The 19155-nt window shown below is 44.6% G+C and overlaps 4 protein-coding genes across 7 annotated transcripts; 2 read left to right on the plus strand and 2 right to left on the minus strand.

The window, feature by feature from the left end:
- Nucleotides 1-75: 75 nt before the first annotated feature.
- On the minus strand, nucleotides 76-1915 carry LOC105701835 (glutaminyl-peptide cyclotransferase). Its single transcript, XM_012428946.2, has 6 exons — nucleotides 1782-1915; nucleotides 1555-1698; nucleotides 1099-1368; nucleotides 871-1029; nucleotides 586-811; nucleotides 76-493 (listed from the first exon to the last, which is right to left on the minus strand). Exons 1-6 carry the CDS (start codon nucleotides 1875-1877, stop codon nucleotides 342-344), a joined length of 1047 nt encoding a protein of 348 aa, XP_012284369.1. The 5' UTR covers nucleotides 1878-1915; the 3' UTR covers nucleotides 76-341.
- Nucleotides 1916-2459: 544 nt separating this feature from the next.
- LOC105701834 (GPI ethanolamine phosphate transferase 3) lies at nucleotides 2460-7345 on the plus strand. Of its 3 annotated transcripts, none has more exons than XM_012428945.2 (6): nucleotides 2460-2564; nucleotides 2729-2940; nucleotides 3049-5529; nucleotides 5613-5783; nucleotides 5868-6091; nucleotides 6224-7345. In XM_012428945.2, the coding sequence occupies exons 2-6, from the start codon at nucleotides 2937-2939 to the stop codon at nucleotides 6419-6421; spliced, it is 3078 nt and encodes a 1025-aa protein (XP_012284368.1). In that variant the 5' UTR covers nucleotides 2460-2564; nucleotides 2729-2936; the 3' UTR covers nucleotides 6422-7345. The 3 variants fall into 3 exon arrangements, with proteins under 3 accessions (XP_012284368.1, XP_012284367.1, XP_012284366.1); XM_012428944.2 differs by having other exon boundaries at nucleotides 2729-2877; nucleotides 2971-5529; XM_012428943.2 differs by having other exon boundaries at nucleotides 2729-5529.
- Nucleotides 7346-10009: 2664 nt separating this feature from the next.
- LOC105701592 lies at nucleotides 10010-13345 on the plus strand. The gene is made up of 11 exons (XM_023432357.1): nucleotides 10010-10025; nucleotides 10130-10463; nucleotides 10534-10741; nucleotides 10818-11207; nucleotides 11300-11806; nucleotides 11876-11966; nucleotides 12057-12435; nucleotides 12498-12622; nucleotides 12704-12948; nucleotides 13052-13086; nucleotides 13159-13345. Exons 1-11 carry the CDS (start codon nucleotides 10010-10012, stop codon nucleotides 13313-13315), a joined length of 2487 nt encoding a protein of 828 aa, XP_023288125.1. The 3' UTR covers nucleotides 13316-13345.
- Nucleotides 13346-13442: 97 nt separating this feature from the next.
- On the minus strand, nucleotides 13443-19146 carry LOC105701864. Of its 2 annotated transcripts, none has more exons than XM_012428989.1 (6): nucleotides 19042-19146; nucleotides 18370-18689; nucleotides 17965-18206; nucleotides 17671-17865; nucleotides 17248-17523; nucleotides 13443-17174 (listed from the first exon to the last, which is right to left on the minus strand). In XM_012428989.1, exons 2-6 carry the CDS (start codon nucleotides 18515-18517, stop codon nucleotides 16467-16469), a joined length of 1569 nt encoding a protein of 522 aa, XP_012284412.1. In that variant the 5' UTR covers nucleotides 18518-18689; nucleotides 19042-19146; the 3' UTR covers nucleotides 13443-16466. The 2 variants fall into 2 exon arrangements, with proteins under 2 accessions (XP_012284412.1, XP_012284411.1); XM_012428988.1 differs by having other exon boundaries at nucleotides 17965-18209.
- Between the last annotated feature and the right edge of the window lie 9 nt (nucleotides 19147-19155).

Here is a 19155-nt window from a genome sequence, read left to right on the forward strand (position 1 = left end):
CTTTAACGACCTCCCAAGTTCCGCGTCTGTAATCAGAATCAAAAGAGTAACAAAAAAGGAGGTCTTTTTCTAACGTATAATGAACGCGATAATATTTTATTTTATTCCGTTGCTTATCGTTGCTTTGATGCAAATAAAACACATCTTGAATATCAGATTTTATATAAAAATGTGTCACTAGTCTAACGTTATAGCGATAATCCGTTTTAATGATTGATTAAATAAATTAGTTTTATCAAAGGAAGCAATGTTTTTCAAACATTTACTTTCATGCGTTAGAAGAAATTTTTCCTGAACTCGTGCCTGTATAAAGATAACATGAAATCTATAAAAACTACTTATCATATTTTTAAATGTAAATAGGACGCAACGAATATTCTTAAAATTTTATTAATATTTTCCGTGGTGTTCATATTGACGTTGGAACGATTGTCTCCTGATTTGTGCCAGAAGGACGGAAATGGAGACGGTATTATATGCAAAATTGAAACATCTGAAATGTAAAATATGATATAAATATGTCAGATACCGATGCACGTGGTAGAAAGAGTTCCTACTATCGGTCATTCAATGGAGCGTACTTACTTCTATGTAAAAACGGAATGTGATCGTCTTCGATGTACGTCGGAATGGAATACGGTTGGAAGTACCTTTGTTCCGGTTTTCCATAAGAATATCCGGCAAATTCCCGCGCAGCTGCTAAAGCAGTTTCCGTATGATACAAAATGGTATACCATAATTCCGAGTCCTCAAAATAGTTGTAAAATGTAGGATCAGGTGCTCCTATTAGATCCAAAAGTACCAGCAAATCCTGAAATAAAATCTCTTCAGTGTTTAATATATTTTTCTTATTTTGTTATTTCCCCATACCATTCTATCCAGTTCTGAAATAAATTCTTCATCTTGCCGAGTGTAGGTGGTTTCCCATTTTTGGGCTAGATGCCTTGCTCCATAAATAGAGTCTTGTGGACCCCATGATTCAAATGCTTCCTCTCCGTCAAAGAATATAAACATTAAGCTGATATCTTGCTGAAAATTAATTGGAAAATTCTCATTGGTGTAAACAAGGCGTTATCAGAATGACAAAGAAAAACTCACATCCTTCACGGAATTCAATTGCTCTCGCATGACCTTGGCTAAGTTTATCAACTGAGCACAAGGTACAGCACTGTCCGTAGCTCCAACAAAATTTTCATTTTTGGTATACTTTGAATCGTAATGACATGCAAGCGCTAAAAACCTCTTGCCATTAGGATTCAACTTTGTTATAATATTTTCGAATTTCAATTTTCCAAGATTCGGAGTGTCCTCTTCAAATTCATCCGTTTCCACGGACCAACCAAGATCTTTCATTGATTTTTTGATATACTAAAACGAAACCTATCTATTATTATTTTATAATTAGAATAGCTTCACTCATCTGTAATAACATTCCTTTCCTCTTGCATGATCGCATATAATTCTATATTTAAATATACACATACATGTATATTCATGACCACTGTGATAAATAAAATATATTAAATTTGTACCATCGTGGGAGTACTCACGTACATCTTTCACTTTTTTATGATTATTGGTACCAACTACTCTTTCAAAACAGATATTATCCAGAACCTCATTTATGTGCGTGACATTTGATTGCTGAGCCACTCTCAGTACCTGAGATTTTGACAAATTCAGTGGAACGTGATTACGCTATAAACAGTCAAGATAACACGTTCAATAAAAAAAAACCATCATAGTCAAATAAAAATACATGCAATAAATATCAAACTCACCCTCGCACTTCTAAATGTTTCATTTTGAGCAGTATTTTCAACAATTAGGTAAAATAAAATAACTGTTACAAGAAAGCTTCCAACAGACCGCAACATGATTTCCGCGTTTTTGGACCCAAGTAATGGTCCAGAGATCTCGGTTCACCGTGGCACACTGGCAAGTAGTATTGCGACATCAACATCTGTCGCCTTTCCTTGTGTCAACCAGCAGTAGTGGGTGAAGAATTGGTGGTGGTAGCCATCTCCAGGCTTGGGATTCGCTTAACTTTATATGTACAATACGTGCACTATCAGCTTTCACCTGGAAATTTACATTTCCTGTTTGATGCACATGATGAAAGGTATAAAATACTTTGCTACGTCAATTACTTACATGACATTTTCACATACTGAATGAATACTTTATAATGTATTCCGTAAATTACTATCTTGTAAAATGTGAAATAAAATTGCCTACTTAAACGATAGGCAATTAAAAAAATTTAGCTAACCTAACTAACCTCTTGAATGATGAATCCATAGTCACCTGGACGTCTGCTAAAAACCTAACCACACCTCGTGCTGCGTTTTCGGGTTGTTCCGGATGTCGGTAACTAGCCCCCAACACGATTATTTAAATTGTTCATAAATAAAGTTGAAATAAATGAAAAAACCACCCTTCAATTCTACCTTTGTAGACTACAGTAAACTAAAAGAGAGTCAATTGAAAGGGTCGACTGCAGAAGCTAGAATCGATTGGAATAAGCGGGAATGAAGATCGACTTAACCTGTAACGCGAGCAAGGTGAGACTCAAGCAGAATCGATGATATACTAATCGATTTTTATTCCTTCACCGTGAAATGGTTAAAATTATTGACATGTTTTAATTGATAAATTAAAGTATGTTATCAAGTCGAGTATTCGTCATGTTAGTTGTTACTGATATCGTCACGTCGATCTCTTGCAGCATTACTAAAGGAGATGTATGTAAAAGGCCGCAAGAAGCGAAGAGAAAAAGGGCTTGCTTGATTTGAAATTATTTTTACTTTTGGCCTTGTCAATGGATTATAGTTGACACTGTTCGTATCCGAGAAGCAAGAAGTTGATATACAATTGGTTAGAATTAATTCTTAGAGACTCGTATATTGGTACCTATTAGCGTTACATCTTTCAAGATGGGTAAGCTATTGAGCTACTTAATGTTCCTAGGATGGATGTCTTATTTAATGATAGCTGGATTATTGCTATTCACCAATGGTTTTCTTCTTAATCGTGTGTCACGCGAAGAGCGAGGGAAATGTACATTATGCCAAGAATTAGGAAACTGCAAAACGGAGGATGTCTTGAAAAATATAGGAAGCACCTTGGAAATTTGTCTTGAACCACGTGGAAGAGTCGTGTTGCTTGTCATCGATGCTTTAAAATATGAATTCGTTGAATGGCACAATGACGCTGCTTCAAAAGAGTCATATTATCGAAACAAACTGCCAGTCGTGCACGAGCTGTTACGAGATTATCCAATGCAAACAAGGTTGTATAAATTAATGGCTGACCCACCTACAACTACCTGGCAACGTCTCAAAGCTATCACAACCGGGACTCTGCCTACCTTTGCCGATATCAGCTCTAGTTTCGGAACGGATGTAATAGCAGAAGATAACTTCGTGGACCACAATGTTAAGAGAGGAGTGGTCTTCATGGGTGATGACACTTGGGTCAATTTTTTCCCAGGGAAATTCTTGCGGCAGTATCCAGTGCCTTCGTTCGATGTCTGGGATCTCGATACAGTTGATCGTATCGTACAAAATTTCATTTTTGATGAATTAAAAAGGAAAGACTGGTCCCTCCTCGTGGCACATATTTTGGGAATTGACCACTGCGGACATAAGCATGGGCCTCATCACCCGGAAATGACTAGGAAACTGAACGAAACCAATCGGTTCATAAAAGAAATATTCAAAGCAATCGACGACAATACCACGTTGTTTATTATTGGAGATCACGGCATGACGAGTACCGGTGACCACGGTGGAGACAGCGAAGAGGAAGTAACGTCTGCAATGTTCGTCTATTCGTCTACTCCACTTCTTGAAACGAGTTTAGTCGGAGGAACAAAGACTGTCAATCAAATCGATCTGGTTCCTACCTTGGCTGCCATTTTAGGCAACCCGGTTCCGTTTAGTAATATAGGAACTATCATCCTGGATGCAATACCTGTTTCTAAAAAAACTAACGCAACCATGGACCATCTAGGATACGCTTTATTCTCTTTATGGAAAAATGTTGCTCAAACCAAAAAATACATGGACGTCTATTCGTCGGATACATTCCTTTTTTCCAACGACAAAATGAATGCATTGCAGCAGACGTATGAATTTCTTCTCGATCACGTAAGCCTAATCGATAGTCCAGAGAAATTCAAAAATTTTGTGAACCATGCTAAAATATTTCTGACGCAGATCTACGAGATGTGTGCCAAAGTCTGGATTCAGTTTGACTCGGATTTAATGTCTAAGGGTTTGGTTCTTATGTTCTGCAGTTTATTCTTCTTCTACATGATCTTCAATGGCATTCCTGGAGATCGCATGGCAACAATTTTAGAAAGTTCCCTTATGCGGTGTTTGTTCTTAGCAAACTCGGGGGCAATATCCATCGTACTCTACCTGTTTTGGTTGGGCATCGCTGAATTCAAGAACACGGCTCTTTTTGCTACCGGAGTTGTGTCGATCGTGCTGTTAGCTCTTTTAATCGTACAGAATTGGGGTGCGATAGCGGCTAATTGGTACCGGAACTTGAAGCACCAACGATCCGATTACATCGTCAGAGCTATACTTCTGCTATCCGTTTCAGGTTTGTTTTCCAACAGCTACATCGTTGGAGAAGACAAAACGCTGTCCTTCCTTCTGATCACGCTCATTGGGTTCTTACTCTACAAAGCTTGCCAAGATGACGTCCAGGAAAATCTTTACAGACGACCAAAAGTTCCATCGAAACCTATGGAGAGATCCTCACCGAAGTTAATTTTAATACTGCTAGGATCGATAGCCTGTCTTTGCGTGAGATTCTCCAGCTACTTCTGGCGTTGTAGGGAGGAGCAACGGAATCGAGGTTGCACAACTTTTGTAATGGGTAAAACTGGTTCGATAGTTCCCAATAGTCTGGAACGTGCCTTACTGACCATCGCGGTTCTCGTTCTCGCCCTTTACGTCACCGTCATCAGAATCTGGCTTCGAAGGTGTGGAAATCTATCCGGATATGCGGCTAGCGTCACGGTTGCTCGCTATTGTCCAGGAATAGTCGTCGTGTGTATCGGTAGTTACTGGGTTTTCCAAAGACTTCCCAAAGACGTGACGGTACGATCGTCTCTGTCCTGGCAGATGAACGCATTGCCCGGTATCGCCTACTCGTTCATCTGCCTGGCGATACTCATTTTGTATTATCGACCTCTCACGGTCTATCTTCTACCAAAGAAGAAGGAATCCATGGACATTCGTTATGGCGAAAACCTAGTGCCTCGAATTTTCGAACATATGAAGGATCTAATGTGTCGGAAGAAAGCCAAAACGGAGGATGAGGACGTCCCGGTAGTTTATGGGCTGGGTACCGTCTACAGCTCCGCCTTCGTTTCTCTCGGCGTTTTTCTCACTTTGCTCCATGCACTCCTCTTAGGGGATGTTTTAGCTCCCAGCACGGTTGTCATGTTTATCACTTGTGCCTCGATATTGGGAATCAGCGCAGTGGAGAGATACCAACGTGCCACTAATGTAGGCAAGTACAGAATTTCGCGTGCAACCTCGATCTTCGTGGAACAATGCGTGCGGAATTGCGGTAACGATATTTACTTTTTACAGTTGAGCTGCTCGACGTGCCAAGTTCTTCTCTCCTCTGCTGGTTTTTAATAGGAGAATATTTCTTTTACGGGACCGGACATCAGCCAACGTTTTCTACGATACATTGGGATGCAGCGTTCATTGGCACCGGTGGTCGTTACTACGGCAATCTGCTACCCGCAATTCTGATCGGTAGGGTTTTTTAAGACAGCCAACCATTTTCTCTGCTCTCTGTAAACATATAAATATAATGTAGTGCACACTTTACCGCCACAGGGATGAACACATTTGGATCGTACGTCATCGTAGGATGCACTCTGCCTCTTCTGGTAGTGGCTCCTTTCACGATGCATATGATGTTTCGTGATCTTGTCAAATTCAAATTTCGATCGGATTTTGAATTGAAAAGGGGTGAACTCCTTCTCTTCGAAAAAGATGCGAATTTCCATGCAGCGGTTTTCTCGGCTGCTGGAAGATATCTACTTATCCACGGAATCAGGGTACGTGATCTGATACGTCTACTAGACAAGTTTCACTTAATTTACCAAAAAACCTAAAAATGATTATTCCGACATAAGGGTGCGCTAAAAAAACCCGATAAGATATCGTACCAAGTCTTCGACGTGTTTCAGACCTTTTGCTGTATGTTCGCTGCCACGATTCATTGTCGCCACTTGATGGTTTGGAAAATCTTTGCCCCAAAGTTAATCTTCGAGGGAATTGCCCTCATTGTAACTACATGCAGCATACTGGCATCGTTCGTCTTAATCATCAGGATTCACCTTCGAGTGGAAAAACTGATAACGCGCGTGTCAAAGACTTGTCATTAGGCCAGGGGTCGAAAGCTTCTCTCGAAGAGATAAGTATTTCTAAGCGAATAAGTAGGTACTTTCTCGTTACTTTAGCGGGAAGATTTTTTGCTAATAAACTATAATGCGTGGAGTAGATTACGGAAGTGGTAGTATCGGTAATGCATCGATTTGTAACCTGGCATTCAAAGTGACGAACGGTAACGCTCACGAATTATAATTGACGTCGTGCAAGAAGCGTTTTTTATTTTCTTCAGTCGGACCGATGATTCCAAGCACACTAACGCTATCCTGCGTGCAATGCATTGCTGATTACAGAAAAAAAACAAGCAATGCACTTGATGCAGGATTGCGTCGATGCGCGTTAATTGATCCGTTGTTGATAAATTGTTGAGAAGCGACATCGAGTGATTTTCAATTAAATTGTTAATTTAACGATTAACCACGGAACAAAAGGACAGAGCGAGACAGAGAGAGAAGCTCTTTTTATTCTAGAAGACTAAGAATCGTACACGTCCACGAGGTACTTCAACAACGAAACGGTGAACCTTTTTTTCTTTCTTTTCACCCGTGACTCAGTCCTCGTCGAGACCGAACCTCCTGGACCGGCGTCAATTTAATGATGGTCATGATGATGTCCTCGTGCCTTGTACTTCCTTCGGAGGAAGTCTTGCCACGCAGCCCATGCGTCGATGCCTTGATAGTCCTCGGACTCCTGCGACACACATTCGTTTTGTCACATTGATACGATCTCGTATTTCGACTAAATTTCCAAACTAATATTGCTCATGCCAGGTGCTTCTGCCATCGACTTGGACATTCTAATCCGAAAAGTGACTGGATCGTTAAACCGACGACGGATGTTACGCGTCCATGCACTAAACGGAGTAACGCATCTTTGTATACGCAATTTTATTTCACTGGATAAAACGGATGCCGAACTTACGAGTAAATTAATTCCACCGCCCTGATGTCCCGATGTCGATCCTCCACCGGCGCGAACGGATTCCATGGTTCCTTGAGGTAAGCTTCGATGTCCCTGATACAACTGCATTTTAACGGTCCTTCCATACTGATCCCTGCTTCCGTTGTCCTCAGCGAACCTCTGGGTACCTCGTGGTAATTCGTCATCTTCGGTTTGTCTCTTCGCCGTTAACGGGGTACTCTGCGGATATGCCACCCAGAAGGAGGTTGCGCCCATCGGCACGGATCTCATACTCTTCGTCGTTCCAATTTTCGGCATTATTGGCGTCGCATCAAACGAAGACGGTGCATCGAGATTGTCTAGTTTGCTCTTAATCGCGTCTAGCAACGTTAAATTAATCGGTTCGTCCTCGACGGATCCAGACGTCTGGAAGTTTGGATCAACCGCTGAGTTAGATGTCCCCGAAGAGTCAATTCCAGATTGAATCGCAGGTTGAATTTTGCTGGTTATATTCCTCTGTAAGTCCGATAGCATATCAAAGACTTGGCCCAGCATCAACATTTTTTGTTGGAACGGTAAGGTCGGATCCACTGCCGTCTTCGCCCAAGGTCCAAGAAACGACTTGAAGGATTTAGAACTCGTCGGCGGTGGTGTTATGGATTTCTCATAGGTTATCAAATCGTCCAATGTACCGGCCATGTCTGTCTTTAAATTAATTAGTTCTGTCAAAATCGAATCAACGATTGAGTCCTTGGCTGCAATTATCGTGGCCAAATCTGGGGACCTGGCACTTGTTCCTCTCGCGGCATCGGAATCGTATCCTACCGATCTTGCATAATTTACCTTGCTCCCCGCTTCCGTTGTCGTCGAACTCGTGTTTAGCGAATCGAATAGTTTATTTAAAAACGTGGATACTTTGTCCGTGTATGCGGTTGGATCGGGAGGAAAAGAAGTCGGTAGCCAGAAACTGGGTGGGACGATGGTACTCTTCGGGACTGGAACCTCCGTCGTCGTAGTCGGAGTCGTTGCGGCGATATTCTTGAAGAGGGTGTCGAGGAACGCCGATTTCTTGGCCGTGAACATTGTCGGATCTATCGGCGGACCAAACATCGGTCCCATTGGTGAAATCATTGGTCCAAACATACCAGGTAAGAATTCCTTCGGTATGGACGAAGACTTGCCCTCGGTTTCTTTATAGGACGCTTCGTCGTCGTTGGATTCAGACTCTTCGGCGATCGAACCAAATCCTGGATAAGGTGGCGGAGTGCCCCGAGATTCCGTTGCGGCACCGTTACCAGGACCGAAGAGGAAATTCAAAGATCCATCCTTGTCGACTGCACTCGACAATTGGACAGGCGGGGCCTTCGGTTCTTGCGAGGAAATGCCTCTCTTCCTTCGGAAGGACTCGACTCCCCCAAATGATCCGGATGAGGATTTGGAGCCCGACCCAGGAAAAGGAACGCTTGGATTCAGGGGTCCGTACAACCCTCTCTTGAAGGTATTCAATTTATCCTCGTCCGACAAACCTGCCTCCTCTTCCACCGATCGTATCTCGTCAACCAACGGATTCACCGAGTTCCCCGATGATGAAGAGGGTAAAGTTGGAGACCCTGACTGATAAGAAAGTGCCGCTGGATAGGGATCTAAGTGGTAATCCGCAGGTCCGAGTCCTCCGAAGAGGTTGCTCAGCATGTCGGTCTTCTTCGCTATCAAGACTCGTGGATCGACAAGTTTTGGGAACATCGATGGCTTCGGAACGTACGGGACCGAAATCGTGGCAACTCCTGGGGATCCCGGAGGCCCCAGAGACCGCGAGTAAACTGAAAACGATGGTTATCGAAATTCAACTTTAGGCCAATCTAAGGTATGGTAATAAAATTATTTCTAGATATGCACGACGTGGGAGGATACCTGGTTTACTAAGGTAGCTCGTCCAGGGTGTTCCCGGAGGTACTTTTCCAGCTGACGCCGCAGCGAGGGTCATCAGGACGAGGCACAACGCGGATCTTCTCTGTCGAGACATGATCGAACTCTGCGTTTCGTTTAATTATCCTGGATATTTATACCGCTGCCGACCACTTATGCAAAGGTACGGATCGTAAGTACCGATGGTCGGAAAGTAAACGGCAAAGCTCTGGCGATCTCATTAAATTAATCCACCTTCGTATTTAAATGTCCGCACCTGTAGGCTATTAGCCCCTACTGAAATATCTTTCAGCCATAAGAATGCGATTCATTTCCTTCTTAAACGTTAATACTTGACGCGTAAACATGCGTTCCATCCGAGGATTTTATTAAGAGATCTAAATAAATGCAATGCAAGCGGTCCTTTCGTATAGAAATTTCTCTCAATATCTGGATATCAAAAAGAATATTTCTTTTCATTTTTCAAGGTGGAAGAATATATAAATTTTCGCAATTTTCGACATACCAAATATATTGTCGGCCGATGTTTCATTCTTGTAGATCGTCAATTGTTACCGAAGCCGTCCGTCCTGCGCCGGACAAGTTGTCCTTCGCTTGTCGCAACAGCCTGGTACTGCAGTTGTCTTTATTATTTTCTACCGTTTGCAACTTCGGTTGGAAGAACTTCGAGGGTCTTTTGAGACGTCCTTCTGTCATATCAGGGACGTTTATCCGTACCGCCTCGGAAGCCTTCACCACGTTAAAGCGGATCATTGGGAATGGCTGCCGTTAATCGTGAGTTTCCTTTTTTCGTAACAAAGTCAGAAATTGGACGCGCGGGGTGTTCTCCTCCTCGCAACGTACAATAATCGGTTTGTCCAAATTTGGCAAATTTACAGCGGAAACCCCAAACGACGTAATCGATGCCATTCGACCGGACCTGGAGGCGTTTGCGTCATTATGGTCGGCGCTTAGAACCAACTACGAAGGAACTAACGTAACAAAAACTGTGGCTAGATTGCTTCATATGTATCAGCCACAGGATGGAGTTTTGGCATACGAAAGACTTCTTCGAACCCTTTACGTCCTCCTGGAAGACTTTGACGCGGACGGATTGCGACTTCTGGTGTCGATGGTTCCGCCACCGAAAGGTGCCGACGATCGGGCGATCCAACAAGTATTCCGAAGAGCCACTGGCTTCGTCAGAATAAATGCACCGATATTCCATAGAGGGTACATCTATTTTCCAATGCCTCTTAAAAAGCTCTAATTTAAGCATAAGTGTCCCACTCATTTTTTTCAGGAACGGTAATGGATTCGTACCAACATCTGACTTTGGAGTCAACGAGCCAGTAGATCGGAATTCGAGCACCTCCCGCTTAGTCGAGACCTCTGTAACTAATTCTCAGTCCGTAAAATCGGATATAACGGATATCACGGATAAACTCGAGGAATCGCAATTTAGTCCACCCTGTTCCGAAAATTCCAGCAAGAGCGGAAAGTCACCGCAGGTAATGGAAAACGAAAGGATCCTCGCCCCTCGTTTGAACGTGACATGGTTTTCTACAAAATTATTTCCATTTTTAGGTCATACCACCGGATTCGGATTTATTTCGGGGATTTCCGCCAAACGAAATTACAAACACCCAAAGTCACGTGCAGAATATAAATCACTTGTATAGACCTGCCGATCGTGGATTTGCATCCCAAGCTTATCCCGGCGTAGGACAGGGTGGGACGCATGTTGGTTCGCACCAGGAGTCTTCGGCGGGTAATCCGATCTTGCCGGCCAATTGCACGCTAAAATGGTTTCAAACCCCGTACTTTCTGCAAAAGCATACGTATCAAGCTGTAGCTCATCCTCGTCAGGATTTCTTTCTGAGAACAGCCGATGACAAGTACTTAAAGGTTCCGATCACGAAGCTTAATTCCCTGCAACCCTCCGAAGGCCTTTGTACGTCGCAGTCGTCGTTCAGGGTTTGTGTTTATTTTCATACCAAGTATTTCACTAAACAAGAAATGCAACCAGCACCTTCGGTTTTCCTTTGAAAATCCTCCGTTGCTTTCAGATGTTGTACACAAGCTCTCAAGAATATTTCAGAAATAAAAAGAAAACTGCAACTGGTAGCGCCTTTGACGGAATCCAGAGATTACGAGACGAACGGGAAATAATTCCTTCCAAGAGGGTGCCGTTTAATGAAAAAGACCATTGTCGGTTGTCTTTCGATCGAGAGAATACCCCAGGGTCAAAAATCGCATCGGCATCGGTTCCAAACGGAATTGTCCTGCAACCTGCTGTGCACTCCGAATTGGATACCGTGAAACTTGAAAATCAAACATGGAAGAGCACCGCTGCGGTCCAAAATCCTTCTCCAAAAATCCGCACGTCCTACCGATGCGAAAAGGTAATTGGAAATACTTATAGTGCAAGCGAAGAGAAAGACTCCTGCAATAAAGAAACTTTAAAACACATCGAGGAAGAAGTGAAGAAACGGCAGAGGGCTATTCAAGAAGACATATACAAAATGGACGTGGTTCGATCCAATGAAGATATTCCCGTGGCGGAAGTTATGCAAGTACGAAAAATTCACACGTAACAAAATATTTTACGGGAGAAAAAAATTGCAGTAAGACCATTATTTCAGCCGATCGAGAAGAGTGACTTGACCGTGCGGAAAGAGTTGCGGACGTGCATACAGAATTTTTTACGAAGAGCAGAAAATGAGGAATTCCTTGGTAAGGCCTCCGAGTACCTCAGAAATAGTACCTTATGATTCTCACAAAATCGAACCAGACGTTTTCAATTTTTATTTACCAACATTTTAGAGATAAAGACATATCCAAAAACTAGATCCTTGGACAAGATTCATCAAACCGTAATTTTGCATCGAAAACCTCTGGGGTACGAACGTCCGAATATTCCCTCCCAGAAACGAAAGTTGGACCCCGATAGAAATTCAAAACTTCCCAATTCAACTCCCGAAATTTCTTCCGCGGTCGAAGCAAATCGAATCGAGACCACTTCGGCAGAAGAGGTAGAACCGGGGACCTGGATGGCCGAAAAGAAAAGTTCGGAACAGCCGATAAAGATGAAATTGCAAAAATATCCAAAACAGAGGGCTCTGAGCATGACATCACCTGCAAAAAAAATGAAATTAACTACAGGTCTCAAAGTTAATGCCAATGTCGAAGATCCCTCCTCGGAGTGAGTGTCACGAGAACGGTAAGAGCGTTTTAATCCCTGTCTATAAGTCATCTCATCCACAGCTGTTTCGCTGCAGAGACCGAATTAAGATCGGCCAACTTATTGAGACAAACGGCATCGATGACCGAATTGGCAGTTTATAGAAAAAAATACTACGATGCCCTGCTTAGCATTCAAAGAGCGAAAGGTAGTAGTAAATTTCTCTACATATATGTAAAGAAATTATTCCAGTATTTTAACGATTCTCTTAACGCGACGTTATTTTTAGCGGCTGTAGCGAGCTCCCTGGCCACCTCGTCCGTCGGTGGAACCACCGAATACGATCCTTATTACATTAACTATCTTCGGCAATATCAGATGCTCCGACAGCAATACTTATTGACAGGACCTAGATATCCGCAGCAAAGAATATTCCAACCAGGACCACCCGGACCCTACGGGACTCAAAATCCTTGGATCAGGTCCAACGAATGGAGGTACCCCACCTACAGACAATTCAGATTTTCAAGACACGTGAGTACTTTGATCAAAGTAACGAAACGACGTTACATACCGCATTACTCGAACGGCCGCGATAAAGTCAACGCAGAGTGCAGGAAAAATGAATTAATTTCAGCCTGTCGCTACTCCGACGTGTTCCTTAAATCAAAGGTTAGAAGAAACATTTTATTCCATTCTTCTCTTTACTCTCCGCGTATCAATCGAAACCTTTTCTGTAAATAGCAATGGGTTCGATCCGAGTCCCGTCGAAGTACCCGAACCTCGAGGTTGCGAGGAAAACGCAATTAGGACTCAATCTAAACCGAATCCGAGACGGCGAAAATTGGAAGAAATAGTCGGAAAGCTGAAGGAAACTGAACCGAATGCAAAGAGCAACTAACTCGGTGGCGTTCTCCTGTATTCCATCCGACCAAAGCGGGTTTCACTCCAGGAAGGACCGGCAGCGCAAACACTGTAAATATTGCAAATATGATCTTTATTATTTCTCATAAAATAAAAAAACTGTTCGGTCGTGGGTGCAAGTCTTTTCTTTCTAATCGGTTCGATGCGTGGACGTACTTCTTCTTTTGTAATAGGTTATTAATGTTACAGTGAATGACAACGAGTGCTTCCTCGACTAAGTGCATTTGATATCCACGTCGCGTACCGATCAAACAAGTCGTCCATCGTTCCCGATCGTTTCAAGCAATGGAATGTCATTTGATTTACCGAGAAAATATCACGGGGTTTCGCGAGTCCGATGATTCGAGAATGCAGATGACGGGATTCTTCCCTCTCGTTGGATTACGGTGTCCGGTATACTCGATCGGTATCCGTTGCACTTATCGTCCTAACTCTGAATGTACACGCTTTGATACAGTTAACGTTCGACAAACTCTCAACCTACTAATAGTACTTCAACGATATTACACCTTGTCACTTTCAAATAATATACATTTGCTCCGCTCTCTGTACATGGTCACACTTGGTCGCGCTACGTCGTGGCGATTACGAGATTCTCCATAGAGTCGAGACAATAAATACCAATGATATAGCAATTACAATTGAAAGAGATAACCGAGACTTAGATTATAATAAACGACAGGACAAGAACTTTCATATCGAGTGGTCGTCGTCGATCGGTATTGTCAAGATAAGACGGCTCGATGGATCGACGAAACGCTAATATAGCAATAATTAAGTCCTACGGCAGTATTTCTTTGAGAATCCTATCGACCGCTCTCGCGCTTCGGAACGATCTCGCCTTAAATAGAAATGTACAAGTCGAAAGGTCCGAGAGGAGTTTCTAGAGATCGCTGCCCACTCGTTCCCGCTAAAGCCGCTCAACGCGTACCGCCTAAGGATAAGGCCTTCCGCTTATTTGCGACGTGTCGAGTTGGATTGTCATCGGTGCAGCGACAGATCGTAAAGCCTCGGAATTAAAGGAGAGCCCTTAGAAGTAATCGCTCGGCGAAAGATTCGACGGACACGTCGGACACTGCAAACGAGAGTCGCGAGAAATGATTTTTAACAATAAATAGGAATAACTTGTGCGGATGCAGGTGTACCGCCCGGGCAAACCGCATACTAATTACGTCGGTTTACGGACATTCCGTCGACATACCCGAGAAACGTCACGGCCTCCCGTGCATTTGGAAACGATCGAGCGCGATAATTGCTAAGGGTGCAAAAGGGCCCGTCCTATCGCCTAAATGAATAGGATCGAATCGCAACGCCCACGGAGGCGTAATCGCTTACGATTACGGCTAAAGGTGCACGGCAGGTGGTAAGGCCCGTTTTAATTTAAAACAAGTTGGAACGACGCCGGTGCTTCGAATACGAACGTACTGGCATCTTGCCGACGTCGATGCAACAGGAAGTATTGGACCTCTCTCTTCCGGATCTCGACTGGGATCCGTAAAGGTAACGTTTAACGATCGACCGATATCGCAAACGAATACCGGCCAACGACCGTACAACTATTTTTCTTTCTTTTTCCTTTTTTTTTTTTTAATACGCATTTACGCACACACAACGCACCACGACGCATCGATCGCCACGGCGGGATCTTCGCTTTTTTGCGAGCCATGCGTCGCCGTTCGTATCGCGATCACTTACCAGCCTAAAAATGAACACGTACGTTTCTTATACCCTATTAATTGATTCGACGCCAAGGCCAGGGACCTTCCTGCGACGCGACACGCACGGTACTAGATTCGGTTCGCTTATTTCCACGGATAGTTTCCGGTGGGATAAACGTTCGGTTAACGTTCGCTAACGTAAAGGCAAAAGGGGATGCTCAGCGAGTAGTTTCTGAAAGTATCAAATCTAGTACGGCAGTACCATCAGGATTATCTCTGGCGAAGACGCACCTTAGCGCCGAGGTCTAACGCGATATTTATATATGCATATCATTTGCAATCGTATCAAAATACGAAAGTCGATTTTGCACGCGATGGCAAGATACTCGAAAATGAAAGGATGTCAATGGCGAAACCCAATCGCACGTAGGAAATAAAGATCGAGATGATTTCGAGCGGCTTGTACTTCTAAGACGATATGTATACACCCATATAGCACGTAATGTCCACGGGACGTGCATGCTATCTGGGCAGTATGGAAATCCAGCGACGTGATTCGCATCGTTACGAATGCCGAATTTCTGTGTGGCGGGAGTTCCATACAAGATGCATTAACGAGAAATGCTTCGAGGAATGGCGTGAATCGATCGGTCATTTTGAAAAGTTAACGCGGGTAGAGAAGGAACGAAAATTGTCCTCGCAGCTAAACAAACGGTTCCCGTTCCGGGACGCCAACTAGTTCCCGCAAGGAAGATTTAACCGGCCTACCTTTCGTAAGGTCGTTTCGCTCCAAGGTAACCATACATCCCGTTTCGTGTACACCGTATACGTATACCTGTACACGCATATGTACATCCATACATACGCGTACTCGCAGCAAAGTATACATCAACGATTTATACCAAATTATTCCTCGCTTTGGTATAACGGCATAAAAATACATTAAAAACGACTAGACAAAGTTATGGCTCGTCCGCGGGCTCGCCGAGTTCCGGTCGATCTTAGGATAAGTACAGCGTTTCCTGAGCGCAGCTGGAAATTACCCAGGAAGCGACCGGCCTTCCGAATACAGTCGGTAGTATTTTAACGAGCTAACGGCCTTAAGATAGAAATTCCATCCAAACCTCCCGGGGCGCCGTTCGGTATTCTCTCGGAGAGTGGATAGCAAATTTTCTTCGGGGGTCCGTTCACGGTCCAAGCAGCGAAGGATGGAATCGTCTTTCGAGTGGCATAATTTACAAAGCGCATCAGCTTTATACAGGTGATCCCTGAATGCTTGGACAGTTGGCGCGATCCTGTTCGAAGTTCGATTCGATCTAACCGCGTTCGTCATCCGTTGCTCCGTAGAAAGAGACAACGGCGTCTTCCGCTCTGACTTTTTATAGGAGAAACCGACGCGACAAATGCGCATAAAGTTACCTAGCTAATTCATCGAAGGTGAATTTTCCCACGTTGGCGTACCCACCTCGACTAAGCAAAGGTGTAGGGATCGACCGTCTTGCTCGAACAAGGCTGCACGTCGTCGGGTGGCGGGCGCCACTGACCGGACCACTCCATCGCTCTGGTCAGACTCACTGCGATCATTTCCGACCTCCCGTTGTTGGAAGTTCCTTCGACCTCCCAGTGCGGACCGTTCCCACTGGTGGTTCCTCCCAGCTGCCTGGCGTCACCGATGGCCCAGTAGTCGCGAAGCTCGTTGCTGGTCCTGCGATTCCTCTGTTCGGGCTGCCTGGTTCCGTTGTCCTTTCGTTCGATGCCGGCCCGAAGTTGCGCCTTGTCCAACGTCTTCAAGGGCAGCTTCTTCGGTACTCTCCGAGTGGCAGGCTTAGCCGCGTCTTCCGCCAGACCACCGCTGGACTTACTGCTGGTAGGGTTTCCGTTACCCCCCAGGCTGTTCTCTCTGTCCCTTCTTCGTCGCCTCCTCCTTCGTTCCATCTCTCGTTCGTCTCGTTGGACGTCTTCGACCTCCTCGTCTTCCTGAGAATGGGGAAGGAAGTGCTGCCTCGCCGATGCCCAGTGATCCTTCTTGTTGCCCCCGGGTTTGTACCTTTCGTTGGCACCATTCCCGTTCCCCTTGTTTCCACCGTTGGTGTTCGTGTCGCTATCGGCGTTACGCTTCTTCTGATTCTTCACGACCCACGAGGGAGGCCTCTTTGGACTCCTCTCTTTTAAGGTGACCTGCAACCGAGTTCTTCCACTGATCTCCTTCCGAATCGGACGAAAGATGAAGCCACGATTTTTGTCAACTTACGCCGGAAGAAGAAGAATTGTCAACGGGCTTGTAAAGCTGGTTCGGCGTGTGGTCTCGACTGGATTGACTGTGACATTTAATTTCGCTGCGACCGTGAAGCCAAGCTAGCAGGCTCGACAGAACAGTGCAGAAGAGGCCGAAAGCTGCCGAAGCCGTCAGCTGGGAACGAGTACGACGAGGCACCCACCCACTCTCGCTGTACTCCCAAACGGAAAGAAGCAGCAGCGTACTTCCACCCAGGTACAGTATTGCAATTCCAATGAAAATCCAGAAATTCTACAATGACAATTCACTCCTGAAGGAATTATATGGAAGTTGGCCTTAATTTTAATAACGACCACGTTGAATTCACCCGAGCACGGTTTAGAAACAATTTCATTTGTCTTCGGTACTTTTGTATAATCGTTCGGACGTTCAACTCACCAGTCTAGCCCAGTTAAAAGGAAAAAAGTAAGCAACGTGCGAGATATCAAGGAAGAGTAGCAACACCGTGACCAAGATGCAGAAGACAGCCACGAAGATCATGAACCGAAGGCGTCCAACCAGTGGCAGCATAAAGAGACTGACCTTGGCAGTGCCAGAGCTGCATAAAGTAGCCAAACACGCTACCGATGATATCTAAGAATAAATTGTGTATCATTGGCACGTTCGTTGATTCACGATCGCAAAATGGGAAAAATTATTATTTGATGCACTTTGGCGACCGATGCAACTTACGAGCAACAAGAGTCTGAGGACTCCCGTAGTACTTTTCAGGTGACCCTGTACGTCGCAGTAAAGAACCAAGTGGCTAGCACGAGGCCACTGTAGGGCGTTGGAAGACGAACCGTGTCCTTGATCGCCTTGGCCATAATGGCCATGGTAGTTGGCATGGGAGTCCCACGAGTGGACGGTCGAGTGTACTCCTGGCGAATCCAGCTCCGACGATTGGGAGCTAATTCGCCCCCCCGTCCTGCTACCTGCTGTCGAGGTAGGAACAATTCATACGGCGTTCTAGCTCGATACGTAGCCACACCTGACTCTATGGTTTACTTATGGAACGACGGACACTACCGATGTATGCCAAAGAAAACAAATGAACGAACGTAAAATTGATCTTACAAGAAATATTTATTTCTTTACCGATTTCGAAGTCCTGAATGTCCTCTGGCCTGGAATATGCGGACGGCACTGGTTCCAAGTCGCGAATCTCTTCAAGGAGTAGCACCTCTATCTCGTCGGCTGCGTATAAATCGGAGACCGAGCGAAGATGATGCCGAGTCTCGCTCATCACTTAGGCACGCTCGATTCGTTGCTCCTTCCTGCCTGCCGTCTGTCCTGCCCACCAGGCCTGCCGATGACCACCATTCGTCGATCAGTCCATCCGGCGAATCGTCCATTCGTTCGATGGCTGTTGTTACTGGGTGCACGGACACGACGCACCGTGCCAGTGGCCACAACACCTGTGGAAAATTTGCAATCTTTGTCAGAGCCTGCAATTAATTCGTCGATAAGTATTTAGACTTGACCGACAAGAATCTCTGGCAGGTCCTTGCCACTTTGTGCAATTTTCCATATATTCCTCATACCAAACAATTATAGAATCATGCATTTAGATCAAAAGAATCAGAATTCCCAAGGCTGTTGCTTGAGACGTACGTGATAGAACAAGTAAAAGCAATACTCCTTAAAATTCAAGAGCTCTGAACCTTTAAAAGTGTACGTCAATCTACTCGGGACTGGTTACAGACCGTACCATCCACATAAAATTCTAAAATAAACCTAGAGAAGTGGGGAATAACAGGCGGAACGTACCGCTACTCGTTTCCGTCTTCGGTGGCGCGTTAATTACATTTTTCCGTAATTTTTCATGATCTACCCCGCACGGATTTTGGGAGTGCTCCCCTCTGCATTTTCGGCCATGACAGG

Source organism: Orussus abietinus, unplaced genomic scaffold (assembly GCF_000612105.2).
Source record: "Orussus abietinus isolate OABI.00-Male unplaced genomic scaffold, Oabi_2.0 scaffold24, whole genome shotgun sequence".
Lineage (NCBI taxonomy): Eukaryota > Metazoa > Arthropoda > Insecta > Hymenoptera > Orussidae > Orussus > Orussus abietinus.